This window comes from Zeugodacus cucurbitae, chromosome 6 (genome assembly GCF_028554725.1).
Source record: "Zeugodacus cucurbitae isolate PBARC_wt_2022May chromosome 6, idZeuCucr1.2, whole genome shotgun sequence".
NCBI lineage: Eukaryota > Metazoa > Arthropoda > Insecta > Diptera > Tephritidae > Zeugodacus > Zeugodacus cucurbitae.
In genome coordinates, this window is record NC_071671.1 from 57,876,473 (window position 1) to 57,900,569 (window position 24,097).

At 32.5% G+C, this 24,097-nt stretch overlaps 1 protein-coding gene across 4 annotated transcripts; it reads right to left on the reverse strand.

Moving 5' to 3' along the window:
- Positions 1-1,066: 1,066 nt before the first annotated feature.
- Positions 1,067-21,309, reverse strand: LOC105217163 (coronin-1C-A). Of its 4 annotated transcripts, none has more exons than XM_011192038.3 (7): positions 20,990-21,309; positions 12,619-13,313; positions 6,326-6,592; positions 5,795-6,208; positions 5,439-5,732; positions 3,619-3,798; positions 1,067-3,542 (listed from the first exon to the last, which is right to left on the reverse strand). In XM_011192038.3, the coding sequence occupies exons 2-7, from the start codon at positions 12,814-12,816 to the stop codon at positions 3,261-3,263; spliced, it is 1,635 nt and encodes a 544-aa protein (XP_011190340.1). In that variant the 5' UTR covers positions 12,817-13,313; positions 20,990-21,309; the 3' UTR covers positions 1,067-3,260. The 4 variants fall into 4 exon arrangements, with proteins under 4 accessions (XP_011190340.1, XP_054088912.1, XP_011190335.1 ...); XM_054232937.1 differs by having other exon boundaries at positions 3,619-3,819; XM_011192033.3 differs by having other exon boundaries at positions 3,619-3,819; positions 20,984-21,309.
- Positions 21,310-24,097: the final 2,788 nt, after the last annotated feature.

Sequence of the window (24,097 nt, forward strand, 5' to 3'; positions counted from 1 at the left end):
TGCGGGACAAATGCAACACTGCCAACTATGCCGCCACATCTGCCAAATAAATTTAGTTTTTCGTGTTATTGTGTAGAACAAATGGAACAATTTTTTCGATTCACCACAAGTCGAAGCTGGCTGTATATATATTATGTATAAACTGTTATACGCTCTGGCTTATATTTGTTTAATTTTACACATTAAAAAAGACAGGGACTTTATGTTGAGTATAGATGAAATGCTTCTAGCACTAACTGTGAGCACTATCTATAGAAAATTATTAATATTTTGATATATTCCAATATTATATATATATTTCTATATACTTGGAGCGAATAAATTCTGTATTTTAAATTTAATAGAATGATGATGGCCTTTGGCTTAGCATAGTTCTAAACCTATTTCAATAATATCAACAGATGACGCTGTTGTAAGTAAATGTTTCGCAAATGAAGTTTGAACTTTTCAAACCCGTTTTTGGTTTGTTTTGCAATACTCTCTTCAAAAAGTTTAACAATTAATTATTTTTGTAACTGATAAATATCCATTAGAATTCTATTATTTAAATAAATGCACACAAATAAATTATAAATAAATCGTTTTTAGAACCATTCTTTATTTCGTTTGTATAAATATTATCAAAAACTTTAGTTGATTTGTAAACCAGCTTATGTTTGTATATTTTATTTAATACATACATACTTTTGAGTATTTATATTCAATTATGTTTTCATAATTGTTTGTTAGTTGAAAATCGGCAGTAAAGCATTAATACCGCTTCGTAAATAAATATTATTCTTATAATATATAGAAAATATGTAAAAGAATAAAAAACAAAAATCATTTAAGAATTACAATCGCATTTATTGAAATACATTCCATAACAAGGCATTTTTATCAATATAAAGAATACACAAAATAATAATATAAAAATAGCGGAAAAAGAGAGACATATCAGAACAAATAAAATATTTTTAAAATAACATAATATGAGTACATTAAAATAATGAAAGAAATATGACGTTAAAATTATAAAATATATTAAACAAATAAAACTTCACATAAAATAAAAAGAAAATTGAAAGTACACAAGTTTTGCGGCAACATAAAATATAACTTAAAGAAGAGCTAGTAGTTTGCTTAATTTACGTACATACGTATGTTTACAGAGTTTAGTTGGTTGACTGGACCTTGTCATGTTTTTCACAAGCATTGTTGTTTTGTTTTAGTATCAAAGCTTTATTTTTGCGCTTGCAACATGCTCGCCAATGAAATGTTAAGTTTACCTTCACGTTTATTTGCTTCTTCGCCAGCAGACGTTTTTTCGTACACTTTATGATTTTATTTTTTTTTTTACCCGCTTAGTATAAAATTTACAACGACTTGTTTAAGTTTTTCAGTTATCAAAAAATTTCTATATAAATATATTATGTTATGTTTATTAGTAGTTATGCTTGTCACATACTAGTAGTTTGCTTTATGCTTTACATATGTATATATGTATGTATGTATGTATATTTTGTTTGTAATTATGTAAGTATATGTATATATTATTAAAAATACATTATTAATTTGGCTTAAATTTTGTATAAGTAAGCTAATTTTAAAGAGGACGACTCGCGCAGCATTTTGACAGTTAGCAGAAACATGAAAATATTCACGTTATCAGTATGTACTGCATGTCTGAACTGATTTAACCGTATTTTTGTATTATATAAATTATTATTGTATTCAAGTCTCTGCTATTGCTGTCCACCATTGTTTAAGTCACAAATTGTAGTATTTTGAATTCCTTTCGGTTAGTAGTACTCCTTTCAATTTATTTAGTTGTATTATTCTCATATCATTTGTTATTCTCAAACTATATAGGATTTTTGTAAATGAATAAAAGCAAATAATTGAACAATAAAAACTGCAAAAATATTAACAATGCGATTTGTTTATAAATTAGTAATAAATTCTTTGAGATTGCTTGTAATTGAAGACCTCGCAACAATATTACTAATTTTTATTAAAAAAAAAGTGTAATATACGATATTATTTTTACTAAATTGCAAAGAAATTATGCATTTTAAGTATTTTCAGTTCAATTATTCGCTTAATTCCAGTTAAATGTTTACATTCTTGTCTAAGTTTTATTATTTATGTCGAATTTCAAAATTTTTAAATTTCTTTTGCGCATGCGCTTTGTCAAGAAGCATGCAGCGTGTTCTTTTATGCAACGGAAGCAAGATATTAATTATTTCATTTTATAAAGTTATTTTTCAACGCGCATATTTGTGAGCTAAAAAGGCAGCAACGGCGGGAGAAAAACACACATTCAAGTGTAAACAACTAATAAAAAACGATCACTATATATATTTAGGATAAATGTACAAATTGTGGTTAATATTTATACGTATGCATGTGTAAATTGTATTTAAGTGCGCCATTTGTAATCAGTCTGAACCATGGTAAGTTCCAAGTGGCCTGAAAGTTATTTTTTTCACAATGAATTAATCATCCTTCATTTGTTCTGCTATATATGATTAGTTGCTTCTGTTTTGATTATTAATGCAATTAATTTTAATTAATTTTAAAAGTAAAATGTACTAACTACACGAAATGACTTTACGATTTAAACAAATACAATCATTCGACAGCATTATAGTATAGCTTAATTTGGGCACAGCGCTATGCTGACTGAAAGTGTGCGCACTTAAACAATGTGATTAGTCGTTTACTTAAAGCTCACAGTTTTTACCAACAGCGCTGAATAAAGAGCTTCTTGTATTGTATTATGTATAAATAGAAAAAAATACGCATCGAGTTATAACTACACACTTTTACAATGGTAATTTACAAGTTTTCGTTTTTCGCTTTATTTGCAGTTGTTTTAGTTACAGACAACTTAGAACGATTTTCTAACAAGTTTCCCTTTCTTTTTTTGTTTTATTTTAACAATTATTTGCGATTATTTTTATGGTCTAACTAAAGCACATTTATACTGATTTTTGTTAGGGCGCACGTATGTGTGTGTGTGTGTGTATGTGTGTTGACAATTTACAAACAATATATATATATTTTTTTAATTTTATTTTAAAATGTAATAATGAAAATGTATCTTTCTGATTTTCATAAAATTAAAAAGGTGGAAAAGCTATATATATTATTTTAAAATAAATTAAAAATCGATAAAAATAATAATTAATATTAATACAAAACGAAACGTATTTTGAATCGATAAAGCGTCGCGGAGCAAGTTTAATTAAAAATAATATATATATATATAAATTTAATTAATATTCATCGTCGTTCGCGGCAGTCGGATGACTCTGCTCATTGGCACTGCTATTATCGTTGCTCTCCTTTTGCGCTCCGCTGCCATCCGTGGCCGCTTTGGACGACGAATTGCCATTGCCGGCAGTGACTGACGCCGCCGCCGCCGCTGGACGCGAATCGGTATCGTCGCCTTCTTGTGCACGCACAGCCGCCTCCAGCGCGCGTATGCGATTCTCATGCTTCACAATGATCGCCTTCAATTTGCGTATTTCATCGGTGAAGTCGCGCAGATCCTTTTCCTGTGAAAAAATAATGCCAAAAAATAAACTTTAATTTGTTTACTTTAAGCTTTTCTTATTAAATTTGTATACTTACACTGACACCGCTCACAAAACCAGACCCGCTCGATGCATTGTTGTTATTCGATGTCGCATGATTGCCACCAATTACAGCGCTGGTCGCACTCTTCGATGTGCCCGCTGACGCCTTGTTGAGTATGTTCGCCTTCTTGGACACCGACAGCGACTTGCTGGCCGATTGTGAGACATAGCCACCCTGTACAATAGAGACACGATCCTATTTAAGCGTTTTAGTATTACTGTTCCGCCCGCTATGGGAGCGGAATGTTTGGAAATTAACAAAGAACACAACGAAAACACAACGACGCCGCAAAACGTGCGTGTTAGCCGGTGATGATGATGTTCATGATGGAATGCAATACGAAATATGTGGGATGTATGTGGATGGTATTGATGCATGCGTAGTGAAAAAGTGGCATGAAACCGAATGTATTTCTATGTATGTAAGCAAGGGGCATGCATTGATGTTTGCTTTGCAGATGATTTAACAAATTTTCAATTTATTCAAAATTGTGGAATGTATTGATGATTTTGGATTTTTCACTAACAATTTCGTTTTATGTATGTATTTTTAGATAATGCTTGAATGTTAATGCTAGAAATGATTTTTGATGTTTATGCTATATTAACATCTTTGCATGATGGCAGCAACAATAAAAAATGTAAATTTTGCATTCCGCATAGCGCAATTTAACTGGCAGAAACGAATTCAAATTTTTTAATTAAAATTGTAAACAAATGGTTTCGAAATTTCGAAGAAAAATATAACAAAATTTTAAACTCAAACAATCATTTAAAAAACTCAGGCAGTAATGGGCAGCCATTGAACAGAACCAAACGGTAAATTCAAAATACCAATCGCACAAAATTTGAAATTGGAATACAAATGTTCGAAAATCATAACGCGCGTAAAAGCTATATTTAGATTTACTTTTACTAACGCCTTTTGAATTGCTTCAAACGTTTGCAATTATTACACTGTTCTACACTCGGCTGGGTATTGGGCGAAACTAATTTTTTCGGGAGAGTGAGTCATAAGAAAAAAAAAATGTATTCTTCCAACTTCGAAGTTATCCTACAAATTCGAAATATTTGAATTCGACGTTCGAAAAAAAGATTCTTTAAAAAACGGGTTTAGTATTTTTCGATATAAAAATATTTTATTTTTTTCGAAGATCAAATTTTGACCCTCAATAGCATCTGTCATATAGGCTTGACGAAAACGTTTTATATACCATTGAATTAAGAAGAATATTTAGATTATGTCTATATTTTTTTCGAAGTTCGAAAAAATCACTTTTTAAAAAACGGGTCCAGTATTTTTCGATATAAAAATATTTTATTTTTTTCGAAGATCAAACTTTGAACTTCAAACTTTTCGAACTTCGAATCGAAATATTTAGATTTTCAAAAATCGAAGAATACACTTTCTTTATTTATGACTCAATCTCCTTGGAAAAAAATAGTTTGGTCCAATACCCCAAAAAAGTCGATTTTACCGTATACTATTATAATATATTGCAATCAATTGTTGTTGTATGATCTTTAAATAATTTTAAGAAATGCTACTGTGACGACAGCGCTTATTTGGGTCGATAAATAACAGTTAAATAGACGCGACTTCATTCGAAACTCGTTTTTATCGTAAAAACAACTAATTTTACTTTAACTATAATAAGTTCCATTTTCGTACATCGTAAAACGTTAACGATATTTTTCAGCACCGAAACGAAAAAGTCGAACGCTTTGAAATATATCTATTAATGTTCCGACCGCACCGTTTCTGTATTCCAATTTTGTAATTCAGTTGACGCACTCTACACACGATACACTTACTTTTAGCGAAAATGTCAATGGTTCGGCATCATTGCCAGCGATCCATTCCTCGGCAGTTTGTGCCGCATCCTCGGCTAAGGTATCCGGATACAAATCCTCTTGGAATAGATCCGATTTACGCGGCACTGTCATCGAGATCACCTGGCACAAGCCATTATTGTTTAGCCGGTAGAATTTAGCTATTTCGCAGGTTGTGACATCGCAGCCACGCTTTGGCATCAAGCCAATACCACGTTGGGGATCTGGCGTTTGAAATGTGTTGATGTAGTGCACGAACGGTGGCTCTGGTGTTATCTACATGAGATGGGCATAAATTAGAAATAGAGAATATTTTATTTTTTTTTTTTAATTCTTACCTCAAAGTAACGTATAACCGAATCACCTTTACCGCATAGGTAAATCAAATTCGTGTCCGCATCGTAAAGTGGGAACATCACACCGTTTGATGTGTCCAACTCCACCATAACGATGGGTTCATTGAGAGCATCGGGTGCGCGCAGCGAATACTGACGTTCCGATGAACGATTGAAACCGGTTGTGAAGATGAGACCATGACGCAGGAAGATGGCACGCGTTGCCTTCGAACCCTCGTGACAGAGTGCTTCGCTTTCGATTTCACCGCTACGTGGATCATAGATACGTATCTTTTTATCCTTACATGTGGTCACCAATTTCGAACCATCCCAATTAAAGCAGGCACTATATACAACATCCGGATGCGAGTCGATGTGAACGAGTATTTCACCGGTACCCACGTTCCAAATGACAACCTATTTAAAGAAAATTATAGTTTTCATCAGTTTTCGTGTCGAAAAAAGTTGGGTTTGAAATATTTCTAAGTCTGATGTAACCTAGTTTATTTTATAATTTATTCAGTATAACCTCACCTGATTGTCAGAACCGGCCGTCAACAGCACATTCAATGCGGATGGATGCCATAGCACAAGACCAACACGACGTTGATGGAACACCAAATCGACAACCGGTTCGGTGAGTGTGCGTGACAGACCGCCATCGGGTATTTGCCAAACCTTAACCACACAATCCTCAGAACCGGAGGCGATGACATTGTCGTTGTGCGGACACCAGGCAATATCGAGTACGGGTCCTTTATGGCCGCCCACCAATGGATGATCGGCAGCTATGCGACCAACCTGCAAAGATTAAAAATGAAAATATTCATTAATACATACAACATATACAAATCATATACATACATATCAAGTATCATCAAATAAAATAAATATTAGACATACATATTTATTTTTGTAAAAAAAAAAAACGAAAGCAAACAGCTGAAAGTATTCTATTTTTGCATATGAGTGTCAAATTAATTACAACGTTACGCCCGCCATATTTATATACCTATGTATGTGTATAGTTGGCCCGTGTGACGCTACGTCAACCTCATTTCCTAATTTCAGTCATCACATCGCATTTTTCATTTTCTATACGCTCGTCAAGTGCACCCCTCTATTTTTTTCCCAACTCTTTTGCAATGTTTTTTTTTTATTTTTTTTTTTTTTGTATTTTGTGGATTTTCACATTTTCAGTGTTTTCATAATTTCGTGAAAAATAAAAATGACATAGCCGTACTGGCCACCAATTGCCACACCAGCAGCACACAATTCGCATTCGATATTTATCACCTGCTGTGAAACACACTCCTTGCCGCACGCAAACTTGCGCGCTACCGCTCACGTCAGATTTGTCCAATATTTGCATATACATACATACATATATATGCACATAATTTGTAGCGCTTGTGCTCGTAAATAATAGCAATGTGCCGTGAAAATGCGTGAAGCAGGTGGCTCAGACTCATTCGGTGAGATTTGTAATAGCACCCAAGCACCGAAACACCAAAAACACCTAACAACCGGTCATTAATAGCATTAAATTGCGAACTAAATACATACATACGTACATACATATATTTATTTGCATGTCGATATGTTTGCACTAATTTACGTTTCATAAATATGTATGTATATACGGTATTTATGCATGTTTAGTAGCATTAAAAAAAATCAATTACTTTTTTTATTTGGCATAAAATATTTAGTTTTTGCAATTTGAAAGTATTAAACAAAATCAAGTTGTTTGGCAAACATATATAAGAAAATTAAACTAGAAAACTGTTAAATTTTCGCAATTTGGATTTTAGTATTTTGTTTAATATATATTTTTTTTCCAATTCATATAGCTCTGTCTGCTCGGCCATTGCTGCAAATTTACAACTCTTATTTATTGTTTAATAATTTCATTCCTGTTCTGGATTTCCAAACGCTTAAATTTGAATTTGCTCAAATTATAAAAAATTGTTAATAAACAGAAACAGCTGATCGAAAGCTAAGCATAAACCAGCAAAAAAGTGTTACCATATTTATTATTGAAAGTTTTAAATATTTTAATATTTATTTATAATTAAAAAATAAAAATAAAATTCCCATTATTATCTAATATTTTAGAAAATTGCGAAAATGAAATGAAAAAAAAATCGAGAAAATAATTTCTTTGATCTCATCAATCACTCAAATATTTAAATACACATCAGCTGATCTTTAAATTGCGGGAAACAACGGATTAACGAACATTTTGACATATGAATGAAGTGATCTGTTTGAAAAGAAAAATTGACAAATTACCATTCAAATTTTTTTTTTTGAAAAGGAAGAGATTTTTACGTAATACAATATATAGGTATATCTAAAAGGTATTATTTTTTACAATAATTTTTTTTCATTTCATTTTCAAATAAGCAATTTGCTACAGAAGAAACAACAAGAAACCGCTTTAAGGAAATCCCTTTATTTGGCCAACAATTGCGAACATTCTAAAATTAAAACTCAGCAAGGAGTATAGCCTAAAAATAATAAAATCCGACAATACTAAAAAAAATGTACAAAATATATGTATGCATGGTCATGATTGAATCAGGTACCAAAAATATTCAATGACTAGTTGCGCATTTGTTTCAATATAGATATTTTCGAAACAATGGACAAAGTAATATCGTGGTAATGATGAACGGTAATAACGGTAATCTTATTCGACTTTGGGGTCTAGGGTAAAGCAGGGCATAATTTCGATATGTTCCACTTATTAGGTATTCCATATTTATAAGTATCCATAACTTGGTTGGCGTTTGGGATTGCTTAGACTACTTGGAAAGTATGCTTTGTTGATCTAAAAGTGAAACATATGAACAGTAAGTTATAATTTAACATTTCTAGAGAAATAAATTGTTGTTGTTGTAGCTGCTGAAAATTTGGGAAAAGCTGTCGCATTGACACTTCCTGGTCGAATAAAAATCTGGGTCTTTTTCGGTTACATAGACTCAACTGTCGTGGGGAAGTTTTTAGTTGTTTTTGAATCGTTTATCTAGACCTGCTTGAACCAGCAAGCACAGGTTCGGAACGAAGGATGTTAGATGGGTGGCGATAATCTAGGGAAATACTTTTGTATATCGCAATAAACGGCACGGTCATATTGGAGTAAGCCTAGTTATTTCCCGATTTTCTGTGTTTGTTGAAGATTACTTTAATTTATTTTCCAGATATGAGCTTTGCTTTTGATGAGTGTACTTATGATATGAAAAAACTCAAAATCTGTTCGAAGTTAAACACTTCAAGGATTATCTTGCTTTGAAATTTGGAAAAACTATAATTACAACCAATTCATATATGTATTAAAATAGGCTCATTTGTTCGAAAGCCGCCAAATTATCTGCATGGTTAGTACGTCTCTCTATATGCTAATGAGTGGAGTGGAGTGCTGAAAGACGCAACGTTGATGAAAAACTAAAATTAAATATTTATTTTTAAATAATACTTCAACATGTTCGCAACTCGCGCACACACATTTGCCAGTGCGGCTGGTGTTTGTGTGGCAGCACAAAAAGAAAATTTCAAATAATTAAAATAAAGTTTCACTCACTATTGGAAAATTAAAAAACAAAAAAAAAACTATTTTGAAGAAATTAAAATTAAAATAAAAACGTTTAATTTAAAGCTGGTAACACACATTTTAATTTAAGCTACATTACACAACAGCAAATTTGGTGTAACGGGTGCTATCTATTTTTCAACTTTGAATATATTATTGCATTTTAGCAATACTGCAAATAATTGCTGACACATTTTAATTGTTGAATTTATGGCATACAATGCTCAAAGCAAAACAAAAAACATAATATTCCAAAATTATCACATCAGTCGAATTTATTAGTGTTTGAAAGCAGAAGCTGTTGCTGCTTCGTGCCAAATGTACACAACAGCAGCCACGCAACATCCCCCGCGCCACCGCATGATGTGTTCACCAAAACCAGCACAAACGTCGCTAATTTAAATTAGAATTTTTGCGCGCGTTACCTCAATTATTGGTCAATTGCCAAAATCTATCGTAGTCGTAGGCTATTTTTAAGCGATATATTCATTCGGAATGAAAAATCACTTTCGAATACGTTTACAGAATTCTGTTGCAAACGTACACAAACACACAAGTACATACATGCATATGTTCTGATTGTGTATGTGCCATTTCCGCGATCTGCCGCACTTTCCCCCCGCTACATACACCACGCGCAACACATATAGTAGAGAAAAAATACAATTTTTTTGTATTCAACAGATTTAGAAAGTAAAACTTTTTGGAACATTTTTCGTTTGGCCTTACGTTGCGCACAGCAGTAGGAGCGGTAAACGCCCACACCCAACACCGCTTCACCAGCAACGGAGACCAGTGGTCAGTTGGCTACCACCACCGCCAGTATTTTGTTGTTTCTGTGCCACCGCTGCTGTTGGCTTTGGCAGTGGTCTGCTCTGTGTTTTTGCTCGCATTCAAATTGCCAGAGCTACCATTTGTGGATTTTCGTGTAATTTCGCATTCATTCTGCACTCGATTCGCATTCACATTAGTTTACAGTTGTGTTTCACATTGCTTTCACATGATTTGAAATTAAAATTTATTTTACTTTATTGTTTTTTTTTTTTTTTATATTATATTCCAATAACGCTTTGCCTCCACAATTCTAATTCACACAACACTCTCTTTTAATTTTATTTTGTTTATGCAAATAATAAATTTATTGTAAATACAAATTGTGGCTAAATTTAGTTCCTTTTCCCTGCACGCGCATACACAGAGGTGAGTGGATGTGTGTGTGCATGCATGCACCTTCTTAAGACTTCACCTATGGTGAAGGCACACATAAAGAGCGAAATTTTTATTTTAACCTTAACCTTATTTGGAAACGGCTTCAGCAGTCCAATTAGAGAGAAAATACAAATTCATTTATACAAAAGTGTACACATGCGCATGTGTGTTTGTATTGAAAAATTGTGTGTGCATATATGTATGAAATGCTTTGCATTGGAAAAGTGTAAAAATAGCTTTATTTATATAATAAAGACGTTGAAGATCATTTAAATTTCGTTTTTGATCTCACACATTTATTTATTGTACGAGTTGAAGGACGAATCTTTCTTTACAAGTGTGTGTGTGTGTGTGTTTGTTGTTTACACAATTTTGTAAAATGCTGAATTTGCGTTGGCGTTAGAAGAAGGCTTGCTGTCTATTTGTCATGATCACCAATTATTAGAAAAAATTATTTGAATCGGCGTGAAGAGATTATCAACGGGAGAAAATACAAATAAAATATATTCTAAAAACTATATCATGCGCACTTCCTTGAGCTTTCTTGACGCAGTCCACTCGTTTTCATATAATATTATAATTTCTGAAATATTAATATTAAAAATTGATTAACTATATACATATACATACATATATGCTTAACGCGTTTTCATTTCTTATCAAATCGCTACACACATTTGGATTACTTCCGCAGAAATTCTCATTGGCTTGGACTAAATATACTTTTAAGCATAAAACATTTCAAACTGTTCTTCTAAGAATTTTCTTGGTAATAATTCAACTACTTAATGAAATGTGTTTCATTAATAAATCTTGTATATAAACTAACAGACTTGTTTGAGAACTTTACGCAGTAATGTGAGGAATATGTCGATGTTAACACCGAAATCAATAACTTTTGGAAGTAAACGCCGTAGAGGCTCTGATTGGAAAGTTGAATCAGCACAGTCTAACATAATCTTAGGTTAAGTTTAGATCGTTTGATCGTTGCTTGTTTTTTTATGGGATTTACTCTTTAATATGTTAATTTCCGTTTAAAGAAAACATTTTTTTTTTCATTTGTCTACATTAATGTTGTCGCTTTTTAAATAATCACGATTCGATATTATGTACTAAGCCAGGGCTTCTTCCAATCGTCGAAACGAAACACTTGTCAAACTCGACTTTCAATGTCTCAATGTTTAATTTTTTCAAATGTCACCACTTTATTCTTCTTTGTTTAATCTAAATTGACAATGAGTAATTATCAATCAATTTATATTTTAGTAATCTCAGCTGATAGGTCAATCAGAAGAATAAATTGCACAAAACAAAATTTTAGGAAGACTACTGATATGATTTTGAACTTTGTACCATTCTGGACTATGTGACATGAATGGACCTGGATTTTTATGCAACCGGTTTGCAAATAAGCTCTCATCATTCCCAGAAATGTATATCAAATGTATATGAAATGTGTATCACTACAACAACATTCTTAAATTAAAAAAAAATAACAAGAAAACTTTAAAACTATTAAATATAATATTTAATATGGTAGAAACCAATATTAAAATTAAAGCTATGTAATAATCAAAATATATTCGAAGAAACAATTCAGATTTGTTCTGAATTTTACTTGTTCAGTAAAATTGGTTTTGTTTAAAACAAAAATGTTTGTTAAATCCAAATAACCATAATTTTCCATCCGTGGTAAAATGAAATAAATCACTCCAAAAAATTTAAAATGTTAATGTGTATTTTTGATAAAAAAAAAAAAAAAAAAAAAAAAAAAAAAAATTTCTTTTTTCCATGACGCACGTAGTCCAACCCAAACGTCATTTCACCCGCACAATTTCCGAACATTTCTTTTCACTATTTTCTATACCATTTTAATTGTTTTATAGAAATCGTCAGTAAGTCTATTCTAAATTCCTTAAACGTGCGTTCATGCTTTTACAAAAAAAAAAAAAACAAAAAAAAATTATTTCTTATATGACATGCACAGCTATGTATGTATAGTATGTATGGGGTGCTTGCTTACCTTATTGTGTGGCAGTACAATGAATGCTCCACCGCCAGCGGACTCCACAATGATCGCCAAGAATTTCGGATTCACCGCACAGAATGTGGAGTCCCAACTGCTTTTCGAGACGCGTATATTGTCGTAGCATTGCTCACGTTTCAGTGCCTGACCGTAGACGTGACGAAATTTCGAACTTCGTACAACGCGAAATGACATTTTTGTTTTTGGTGTTTTGGTTGCTCTTAGTTTACTGCTCTTCTACAGTTGCTTTGTTGCTTCTGCTGCGACTACTACTATGTTGGCTTATTTTTTTTTTTATTACAAAAACTTTATATTTCTTTTTAATTCGCCTATTTTGCTTTTTATTTTGTTTTCTAACGCGTTTTTAACTTTGTGGATTGTTATTATTTTTGTTTCAGTTCTAACGGAAATGTTTAGATTTCGAATCGGTGTGAGTCGTCGTCGTGGTTGTTAACTTGGTTTATTTACTGATTGACGATTGATGTTGCTCGATTTGTAAGTTTCGTGCTTTTATTGTTGTTTGTTTGTTTTTTGTTGTTATTGTTATATTTGCAGTTACTATGTATTGTGTATTTATGCTATTTGATCTGTAGTTGACTTTGTTTTGTTTACTGTTGTTACAAGGCTTTAACTACTACTTGTCAACGAGCGATTTCTTCCTTCATTCGTGCACACTGTTTGACGTGTTGAATCTGCCAATTATAATGAAAAACTAAGCTATCTGCTAGATCAAATACATAAGTTTGTTTACAGAAAAAACTCCAATAGGTATTTATTGTAAACAATTGAAAACAAAAATGCACTTTAACGCGAGTGTTTATTTAACAGTTACACTCAAGCAATCATTTTCTTTTTGTTTTTCTGATTTATTACAATTTATATATTTTCGTGTTGATTTGTGCTGTTATCGGGTTTATATAAATATACATATTTATGTATTTCATCTGTACACTTGTCTACTTTCATTTTTTTACAACAAATTCTATATTTTTACCGTTATTAAAACACCTTTTTACAAGTTCATTTGAAATTTTCAGTGTCAACATATTATTAACGACCGCAAAGTTGTAATTTATATGCATATACATCGTAATCGATATTTGTGTCAATCTTAAAAACCCTAACCTACGACAATTTTTCCGTAACAATTTTAACAGCTCAACGTACACAATTGAAAGCGCATCACGCTTGCTTGCTAAATCTTTATGACTTTTATTCCGGCTTGAAAGATGATATGCCGACTTTTCAAGTGCAAAATGCAAACGATTGTTAAATAAATAAACTTTAAGAAATATTAAATCCTTGTTAAAAGAACACTCAATATAGTTTATATATTTTCACACTTTTCTTTAAAAAATATTGTAGAAAAAACTATTGAAATTAAGATCTTTTGTGAAAACTAATGAATTTTACCACAAATCCATTCAATCACAGCTGCTCTCCAACTTTCATGAGCTGTCAGCAGTAGTTCATGATTTCATTTAATACGAAAATTAAATTTTTTGGAAAGATTTCACGGCTGTCATAAATTTAGTTTCTATTCCTTTTAGCAAACATTTCAGTTGTCATCAAAACAGTAATGACATGCTAGCATTGTTATAATTTTTGTCGAACAAATTTATGACTCAATGTCTATTTAAAGAAAACAACATTTTTTTGACCTTCGATAAAAGGAAAAAGTCAAAAGGAGTATAAAAACAAAAAAAAAAATTGAAAAAATTAAATTTACAAAATATAATAAAAAATGAAATATCAAAAAAAAAAGATTACATATTTAGCATAACGCTTGAAAAGTTAAACAATACCAATATTTAAACAATAAGCTATCATTTTTAACACGCTTTTATTATTACTTATTATATTTTGTCTATTTTGGTTATTTGTTAAGCGCTAGCCCACTTTTTTAACGTTTAACACTGTCTTGCGTCTTTCCATAATTTTTGTTGTGTAAACAAGGCATTAACAAATGTTAAATTGGACACATATACATATAAACACATATGCATATTAGGTAAAAACCATAAATATTTTGTTATTCAATAAATTTGGTTGACACAGTTTAATAATTTAAATGGTGTGTATGAGGAGTTGGTGACAATTTACCATACAAATCGCTATAACGGCAAATACAGCTAAGTGCATGCAGCACATGACTGCCGCCAATTAGTCGTGGGTTCAAATCTTATGCCTTTGTCGGTTAAAAATGTGATTTTATGTAATCAAAAACGCCAGCATATATACATAGTTAAACATATGCAGATAAAGCTTTCAAATGTGCATTCACTTTCTGGCGTCTGTTTTTATAATGAGATAAGTCAATTACAATCCACGCTTAACAAAATCATAACTCTATATTATACATACTTAGCAATAAAGCAGAAAAACATAACCAAGATAAGTACACGAATAACAACATTAGTCGACTCTTACACGGAAGTCGATAAAATTCAGCATTTCATTGGCATTTAATGACCGCATACTGTTCTTGTACTGAGATAAAGCTCACTCCTCTACTTTATACATATTCAACAAGTCTCTTGTAAGCGCATAACTTTTGTACATACATACTATACAACTAGTGATATAAAATTCTGACATTTAGCACGAGCATGTAGCAGACAATGTAATCAAGTGCACTTGCCAGCGCAACATATTAACGTTCCGTATACGTATGTATATACAAAATAACGTAATTAATCTTAATAGTAAAAGCAAATTGTAAACATGTAACCAACTAGTTTATAACGTGGAATCGTAAAAATATTGTTTTTTCTTTCATTTTTCTATCTGGCCGCTGCATACTATGCATTTACGGAATTCGTTGATATTGTCAATTTGCGCTGAATTTGTCTATGAAATCATAAATAAAAATACGCGCATCATAAATTCTGTATTTGCACGCGCAATAGCCATTGCAAAACGCTCCATTGCATACCAAAACACACACAACGGGGGCACAAACTACGACAGCAGACATTGCAAATGCCAGCTTGGATGACAGCATTGGTAAAGCGTGGCAAACGTTATGCTACAACGTGAAAATATTTCAAGTTTAATTGCAATTGCAATTTTCCGACAATTAATAACTTATTTCATTGTAGAGTGTGATTTAATACATATTTACTTTCAGTGCAGGAGATGGGAGTATACTTAGGTTATCGATATTTTCTTATTATAATCAAAATTTATACGAATAAGAAAATATTTAAAATTCTTTAGTCTTATTTTTTAGTAAAAACAGTACAAAACCTTCGTGGCGTGGTTACCGATAACTTGTTGCATTTATTCCAACAGAATATGCCGTTCCCAACAACATGTATGTATAGTGTGCATAATACAAAGCGACAGTACAAGTGTTAGCGACAAGTGTACTTACTTGCTCGTAAAATGTGAGCGTCTTGTAAAATATGTACACGCTGTGTGAGGGAGGGTACAACAGTAGTTGGTTTAATTGTGTAAAAATTTTTCCACTGATGTCTGCAACGCGATAAGAAACCACATTTGCCTCAACTTACTGCTGCCGCATATTTTCGCTGTCGATGACACATCGCAACTATACGCTATCGGCGTATGAGGAATGTCAAAATAAAGTTGGAAAAAATATGACAAACTAACGGTATAATAATTCAAAAAAAAAAAAAATAGAAAATGTTGTTGGAAATCGTTTTTGAAACTATAATTAAAAATCTTTCATAGCTTAAAGGGAATTTTTGCAACTATTATCTAGTTGATTTCTCATACTTAATATTTCCATAAATTAATAAAATGTGCTTTATTTAAACTAAGTGTAAATAAATGGACTAAGCTATACAAACAACTTAACGCTGCAGTTATTCAGCTAATTTGATCAAAGTAAAAACAATGGAACATATAGATAACAGTATCCATAGAAATAAGTGTTAAGAACTCGTCATCAAAAGTAAATAAACTATATAGTTACAAAAATTGACGAATAAGTTGATGAATAAGTTGAAGATCAGTTACAAAATACATACAAAGATATAGCACCTAATCAACCTACAAAGTTTGTGCACATATATTCTTTTGGTTATACACGCCTTAAGAATTTGTCGCACACAATCTTTAGTACAAATTAGGCTATCGATTGCTTATCAGATTTTTGTTTAGAAAATTGGTTTAAAACAATAAGTATAATCAAAATCGTTATTGTGCATGTTACCAAAAATAAATGTATAAATTACTTAGATTAGTTTCACGCCATGATGTCATCTAGTCAGCCGTTGAAATGATTTCTTGCGAAAACGTAGAAAGCATAGAGGTAAAATTAACGCGCAAACAATAGAGCTTCATATTGAATGTATACAAAAAAAAAACTAATATAAATGATAACTTTATCATATCTACGAATATATATTAATACATTTGTATATTTCTATGTATGTATAATATACAAATAAATATGTATTACGAAAGTGCCTACAGTAAATACTAAGTCACTGACATTTATGACTAATTGCACGAATCAGTCTCACAGCAGGTGTAGTTAAATATAACGAAACCAGATTTGTATTCAACCAAGAACAGTCCACTCGTCAAAATTATTTAAAATTATTTGGAGTCTCTTTTCTAAATATTCTTTTTTTTATTAATACGATTCCAACGAATATCAGAACTAACCAATCAATATGTTTCTATATGTTTTCAATTTCGTATATAACGCTTTAGTATTGACATTAATTCTCCATGTAGCTCAAAAATTAATATTTTAAGCTTGAAAAAGTAATATTCCCAGCACTCTTATATAATAAATACATGCACATATGAAAATCTATATATGTATATCGCATTGAAGTTTGCGATACAGTAGCCAAAATGCAATCGAAGACATGGAGACGACCAAGTCTCCACTGCAAAAGTGTACATTGCAATGATGAGCAATACCAATGCGCTGATAAAGACGATGTAATCATTTGCAATGAGTCTACACGTTCTCGCTGGTACCACTGCTGGGGCGCAGCGTATGCAGCTGCTGCGGACGCGTCTATAGGGATGACGCATACGCTGCTTTGAATATATGTATATTGCATATAAACATTGTACGTACTCGTCTACACAAATGAGTTCTTAATTTTCCACTTTTTACTATTGCTATAAATTATTATTATTTTTCTTTTGCGAAAATTGCAAGTGTGTTTTACATGCATTCACCCAGCTCCAATGTGCTAATGATCACTGCATTTATAAAGCTTTTTTAAATTATTATTGTGTGCTGCTTCGGGTGACAAAAGTGCCAAGTGTCTGCCTGTTTGTCTCTGAGACACTTTGATACAATAAATAGTTGCATATAAATATGTATACATATACTCCCGCTGTCTGTCTATTTGTCTGCCAGTCCGCCTGTTAGTTAAATGTCTGCCACTGCCCAACACAGCACGACAGCTATCTTTAGCTTCTATACTCATTGGAACATATGTGCATACAATATATTTGTGGTTATTTTGTAGTTGTTGTTGTTCGCTAGCTAGTATATCTGTAAGACTGACTCTCTGACTGCCTGCCTGCCTGACTGACTGGCTGTTGGTCGATTGCATTGCCGCAAGTTGACAAGTTGCTCAAGGCGTTGAAGCATTGCGTTGCTAAATCACATTTCTGATAATACCACTTTGGCGTTGTTGCTTGTGGTTTCATTTTGAGTTTGTTTTCGAAATATGCCTCCGCAATGGTGACTATAGGCTATGGTTGGTCTGCGCATGAATGCTTGTTTGCCTGCGTCACATTGGTTGCATGCCAGCGTGCGTGCCTGCCTTGCTCGCTGTGCGACAAGTGAAAGTGGAACTCTATTTCTAAATTTAAACTAAGTCGAGTACTTTTTGTAGATTTCTTTTTCTTAGGGGTTTTGTTCAATTTGGCGTTTTATAGATTAATATCTTCTTTTCAATATGTACAGATGTTCTACTTATGGACTTTTTAATCTAAATTTAAAATTTCCTTTTAAAAGAAGAAGATGTAAAATGTCAATATTCTACAACAACATGTTTTTATCTTTTTTTGTATAAAAAAATTTCATAAATCAAATAAGCTACTATACCAGATAAACACATTGATTTTTAATATTATAATCATTATTTTGCATAGATTACAAAATGTTTATCAAGTAGAAAGTAATTTTATGCATTTATAGTTATATAATTTTCTATTATAATTTGATTTAAGCACTTACTACCTACATACACACTTGCTTCGAAATGCAAAATTTTGAATTTGTAGCATTTAATAGTAGATAAACAATATAACATTTTTATTTGTCTGCAAATACGTAATTAAATTGTCTTAATTTTTCGTTTGTCCGGCTTTCCTACTTATACCATATATAGATAGGCAGTCGGCCTCAGCATGTCGTTCTTTGGTACTGTGCGTGGGGGCACTAACCACAATCAGCAAACATACAAACAAATATACATGTTTATATGCTCCACAAACAACCATATGCAGTCGTATATTGCCGTGAAAATACGCTTGCGCGCAAGCGCTATAACGCTATAGCACCAGCAGTGCTACTCACCTCGATTTCTTGCCGCACTCTTTCACAGTTGGAGGTCACGTTGTAGATTTGTTTTCACACTTGCTTAGCCATTTGATGTTAACCTCTGTTTTACATGAGTTTTGTTGTTGTTATGATTATTATTATTTTCCTTTTTTTGCTACACATTTATGCTTTCTTAATGACTTTAGCAGTTATTATTTGCTACATTTGCATGCCGGCTACTGTGCGCTGCTACATTACAAACGTACAAACGTTGGAGCGCATATAAATACAAACATACATATCTATGTACATTTATGTATTATACATTTGTAGATGTGCAATAATTAGTCGACTAGTGCGTGTGGGGAGCTATGTGGCGCCCCATCTTATAGACGGTTCGTTTACCCGTTGGCGCACAATTCTTTTATGTGAACGAACGTGGCTTTGCAAGTGTCATGATGAGTCAGTGCGTGTTGTTTCAATGCAAAAAACCCTTTGCAGAAAGTTAAAAGTGATTTGGTTTGGTTAAAAATTTAATTTCAGAGCATTGAGGCTCTGAATTGTAAATTAATTTGTCTAAATAATAGAAATAGCATCCTCCTTACTATACTTTGCCTCGTAGTACCAAAAACGTTCACCGCAACTTATATGTTTTGCTTAGAGATTACAAATATATTAAATGTAAATACCAACTAGCTCTCCACCAAAAACTGTAATCGAAAAATTGGAGATTATCACACGTATCAAATATGTAAGCAAACATATCGGTGCATAAAATATAAATGTTAAACCATTTATTTTATTATTTCTAATTTTTTAATATATTTTTATAATGAAGAATTAAACTACTGTTATTAAGTACAAAGTGAAATTATTTATCTAGCAAATTGTATTTTCTCTTTTACTTGTGATTATACGACATTTTTGTCTTACGAAATTCATATTCGCCGGTTTTCAACTTTTTGTAATGTATACAAAAACAATACACTAGAAAACGTCCTTGTGTAGAAAGACCATCGACTTGTTGCATATTTCTCCCATTACTATGTAGCAGTATATGTATGCATGTGCTATGCGTAAATATGTATATGCATATATTCAGATATAAAATGTGAAAAATATTACGTTACATTTTGCAGCTTCAAGTAAAAATATTCGTTTTTTTGTAATTTTGCGGCTGTTATTTCTAAACAAAACAATGTATATTTATGAATTAGAATGCATTGACAGCAAAAACTTAACAAAACAAACAAAAATATTGCATTCTCTCAAAATTTACGACGCTCCCAAGCAAAATTACGTGCTGCAAACAGTATGCGGGAGGTAGTGCAGTAACAATCGACAGAGGCAGCAACATTTTTATTCCCTTTTTTGGGTGTTGGACTCAGATAACACACTCTCGCGTTTATCTTTCGGATACTGTGCGGTGTGTGAGCAGACAATCACCATAGCAAAAAACAAACAACACGCTAGTCGCACCGTTTGCACTAACGTATTTTAAGTATTGAAAATGTGCGAATTCCGCACGCATACAAGTTAAGCGGCAAAAGGCACACACGCACACATACATACATACCTTGAGTGCTTTGCGTAAAAGTGAAAAATCAAAAAAAAATTTGTATATTAAAATTGCCACAAAGTATTTTTCACCACTCCAGTGATTCAACCAGCAATCCTAGAGCTAGCACTTTTTTGGCGTCCGGCTTGGCATATACTCTTATAATTTCATTTTTTAATATGTTGGCATTTTTACACTGACAACACTAAAATTACCCATAACAGCACAAATCACGTCAACACTTTGCGCTTGACGCAGAAAATAGTTCAAGAAAATACAGATAAAATAAAGAAATTGCCGCTCGGCGTCTCACATACACTCACTTTTCTTTAGGATTCACTTTGGATTCTTTCAATTTCAATTTTCCTTTCACACAAACGAAAACACGCACAAAGCTTTCCGTGTAGCTTAATAGATTCGAAACGCTTTGTTGCAAAGTTTATGTACAAATTTCATTCGCGCAAAATTTCTGTTTTGAAAGAATTGAGAACTTTAAAAAAAAATTTAAGGGGAAAGAAGAAAATCCAACAAGAACGAATGAAGAAAACTCCCGACTGCCGATTCACGACTGATTACGAATAAAAAACTAAACTCACTAATCTGACGACGAATTCCGGTAGACTGGCAAAATCTGAATCTGGCAAACTCAATTTCTCAGCAACTGACACAAATTCAACTTTCCAAATTATGACATAAACACGAAGCGATTATTCACCACACTCGAAATGTCAAAATGGGGTGTGATAAGAAAACGTCAAAAAATTAGTGGTGCCAGACTTCGGTTTTACAAATCTCCACAGAAATCAAAATTAATGTCTGTAGGTTGGATATTTCGTATCGTTTCTGAGTTGAATATTTCAAAATATATCCATATAATTGTAAAAGCTATCGAGATATAACTATTTGATTCAAGAAAATGAATACATTAAGAAAAATAAGAGGATTTGTTAGAAAAATGTTTCAGATAATGAGATTTAATTTGAGGATTAATATCCGGACTTTGCTACACAGAAGATTTGAGAGTGTCACCCAGAGTCATACGAGTGGGAACTGCTGGAAAAATTTCATAGCATTATTGGAGTTCTAATTGTATATTTACGACAGTTTTTCCATAGTCCTTTAAGCATAGACTTGAATATTTGGTCCTAAGTCAACAATAATCAAATATTTAATTTTGTAATTAATTTTAATTTCGTATATATTGTACTTAAACAATAAATGAAGTGCATATACATTTATTATAGCTTATGTCCAACTTTCCAACACATCAGAAACGCACAGTTTCCACAAGTTTGCCAGTTTTCGCCAAGTAAAGGAGTTCTTGTATTTTTAGTTGCAACATCGCACGTATATCTGGTTCTCTAACATTGGACAATTGTAAGCCAATACTTTCACCAAACACTTGACACTCACGCATTTCAGTAGGTGCTAAACCAATCGGTACAGTTTGCAAATTATTTGGATGCACAATTGTTATCGGTGTTTGACTAATAATTGGTGGGACGGCAGATTGTGGTGGCTGTGGCGTTTGTGGTTGTAGTGGTGATGCATGCATTATATTTGAAATTGGCATTGTGGCGGCAGAAGTCGACGATATGATGGGATCATTTTGTATGGCATTTATTGGAACTTCACTCTGCGCATCTGTATCCACCGCTGTAGTTTCTACACTTGTAGATGGTGTTGCAACACCAATAGACGAACAGACACGCTTGCGTTGCGGTCGACCAGAAGTATCCGGCTTAACATTGGACAGCTGTGTGTGCTAAAATACAAAATATTATTTTGTATAAAATTACCAATTTTAATAGAATTTAGAATTACCACTGTTACCATTACATTATTCTGGTTTGTTAGCGCAGCAGTTTGTGTTTTTGAATTTTCACGTAGAGTAGCTGATTTTGACTCGTTGGTAGTTACTGTATTTAATTGCCTTGTTGGAGATGGGTTAACCGCTTCAGTTTTCATAAGAGATCGTCTACTTCTCTTTCTGCTATTGACAGCCGCGCTATTAGTCTTTAAATAAAAGTTTTGAAATACTTTTAATTTATTTTTTTTTTTTAACTGTACTCACATTTGAAGTATTTTTAGCGTCTTCTATACCATTTTCAAGCAAATTCGTCTTAACGTTAAGTGTTGATTCCTCAAGTGTCAATTTGGATTCTATTTCGTTGGTATCCGACCATAACTCATCCTCGTTAGTGACCTCGCATACAGATTCACAAAACAATGATGGCACCACACGTTCCTGTCCCTCTTGGTATGCATCTAAGTCCTCAGAAGCTGTTAATGCCTCCTTGAAAATGTCATAATATTCCCATGCTATTAGCGACTGCATGCCACTATCCTCTTTCAATCTATTCTTCTTATAAGTTTGTAGCATGTTTCGATACTTTAAATCACAAACTTCCGCAGTCAATGAAAAGTCGCACAATCCTTGACGTCTCATCTCAGTGGCAATCTCAGACCAAAGTTCTTTTTTCTGTCTTATACGTTGTTGGAACTCTAGTTGCCTTTCGAAACGCAGTTGCAACATAACGCGTGTGCATTCTGGTGTCCACCTGGTTTGCGTTTGTGGCGACTGTAGTTCACAATTGTCACCGGTTTCGTTACACTCTGCAGCGTCAGCATCACCAATTTCTTCTAATTGTGGTTCAGATTTGTTGCGTTTTGATTTCATTTTATTATCACTAAAGTAATTTAGTTGATCCAAATAATTTATTTATGTTTTTTATATGTTTTAAATCATCACCAATGATTCTGCAGCCACCATTGATACCAAATTCACGATTTGCTTCAATCAACTTTCGTTTTCTTTTTGCTTTTTCATCAACTGTTGCCAAACAACAGCCAACCTATACAAAAACAACAATAGTAGACACACCACAAAGAACCACCACTAAGCGCAATTGCTTTCAACTGTGCTGCCACCATTTTGGTGTAGCTGTCATCAACAAAATTCAAACTGTGCATCGTTTTTCAAATCACAGCAAAAAAAAAATTGGCAGGTTGAATTGGTGCAACGGTAGCGGTTCACAATGTTTTTGACAAACACAGCTTTGCAACAACAATTAGCTGTAAATGCGGAGACGAAAACGAAATGACAACAAACCAGCAAAAAAAATATATTTTTGTGTATGTCATAGAAATAACCCAGCCATGAGAATTTGTAATTATATTTGGAAATTTTGAAAAATAAATTTTCTTTTGAATACATTTGAATTTGTTAGAAAATGTATTAACAAATTTAAAGCTCTCTTTGCTACATGACACATTTTACGTAAAATAGTAATGTATAATTTTGTAAATTTGGTTTCGTGGCGAAAGTAGAAAATATTAAAGGTCTAGTAAAAAATAATTTTGCAAATTTTAAAGATCATCAAAAGCGCTGCAAATCCATCGAGTTTGGAACAACATTACATGGTGTAATG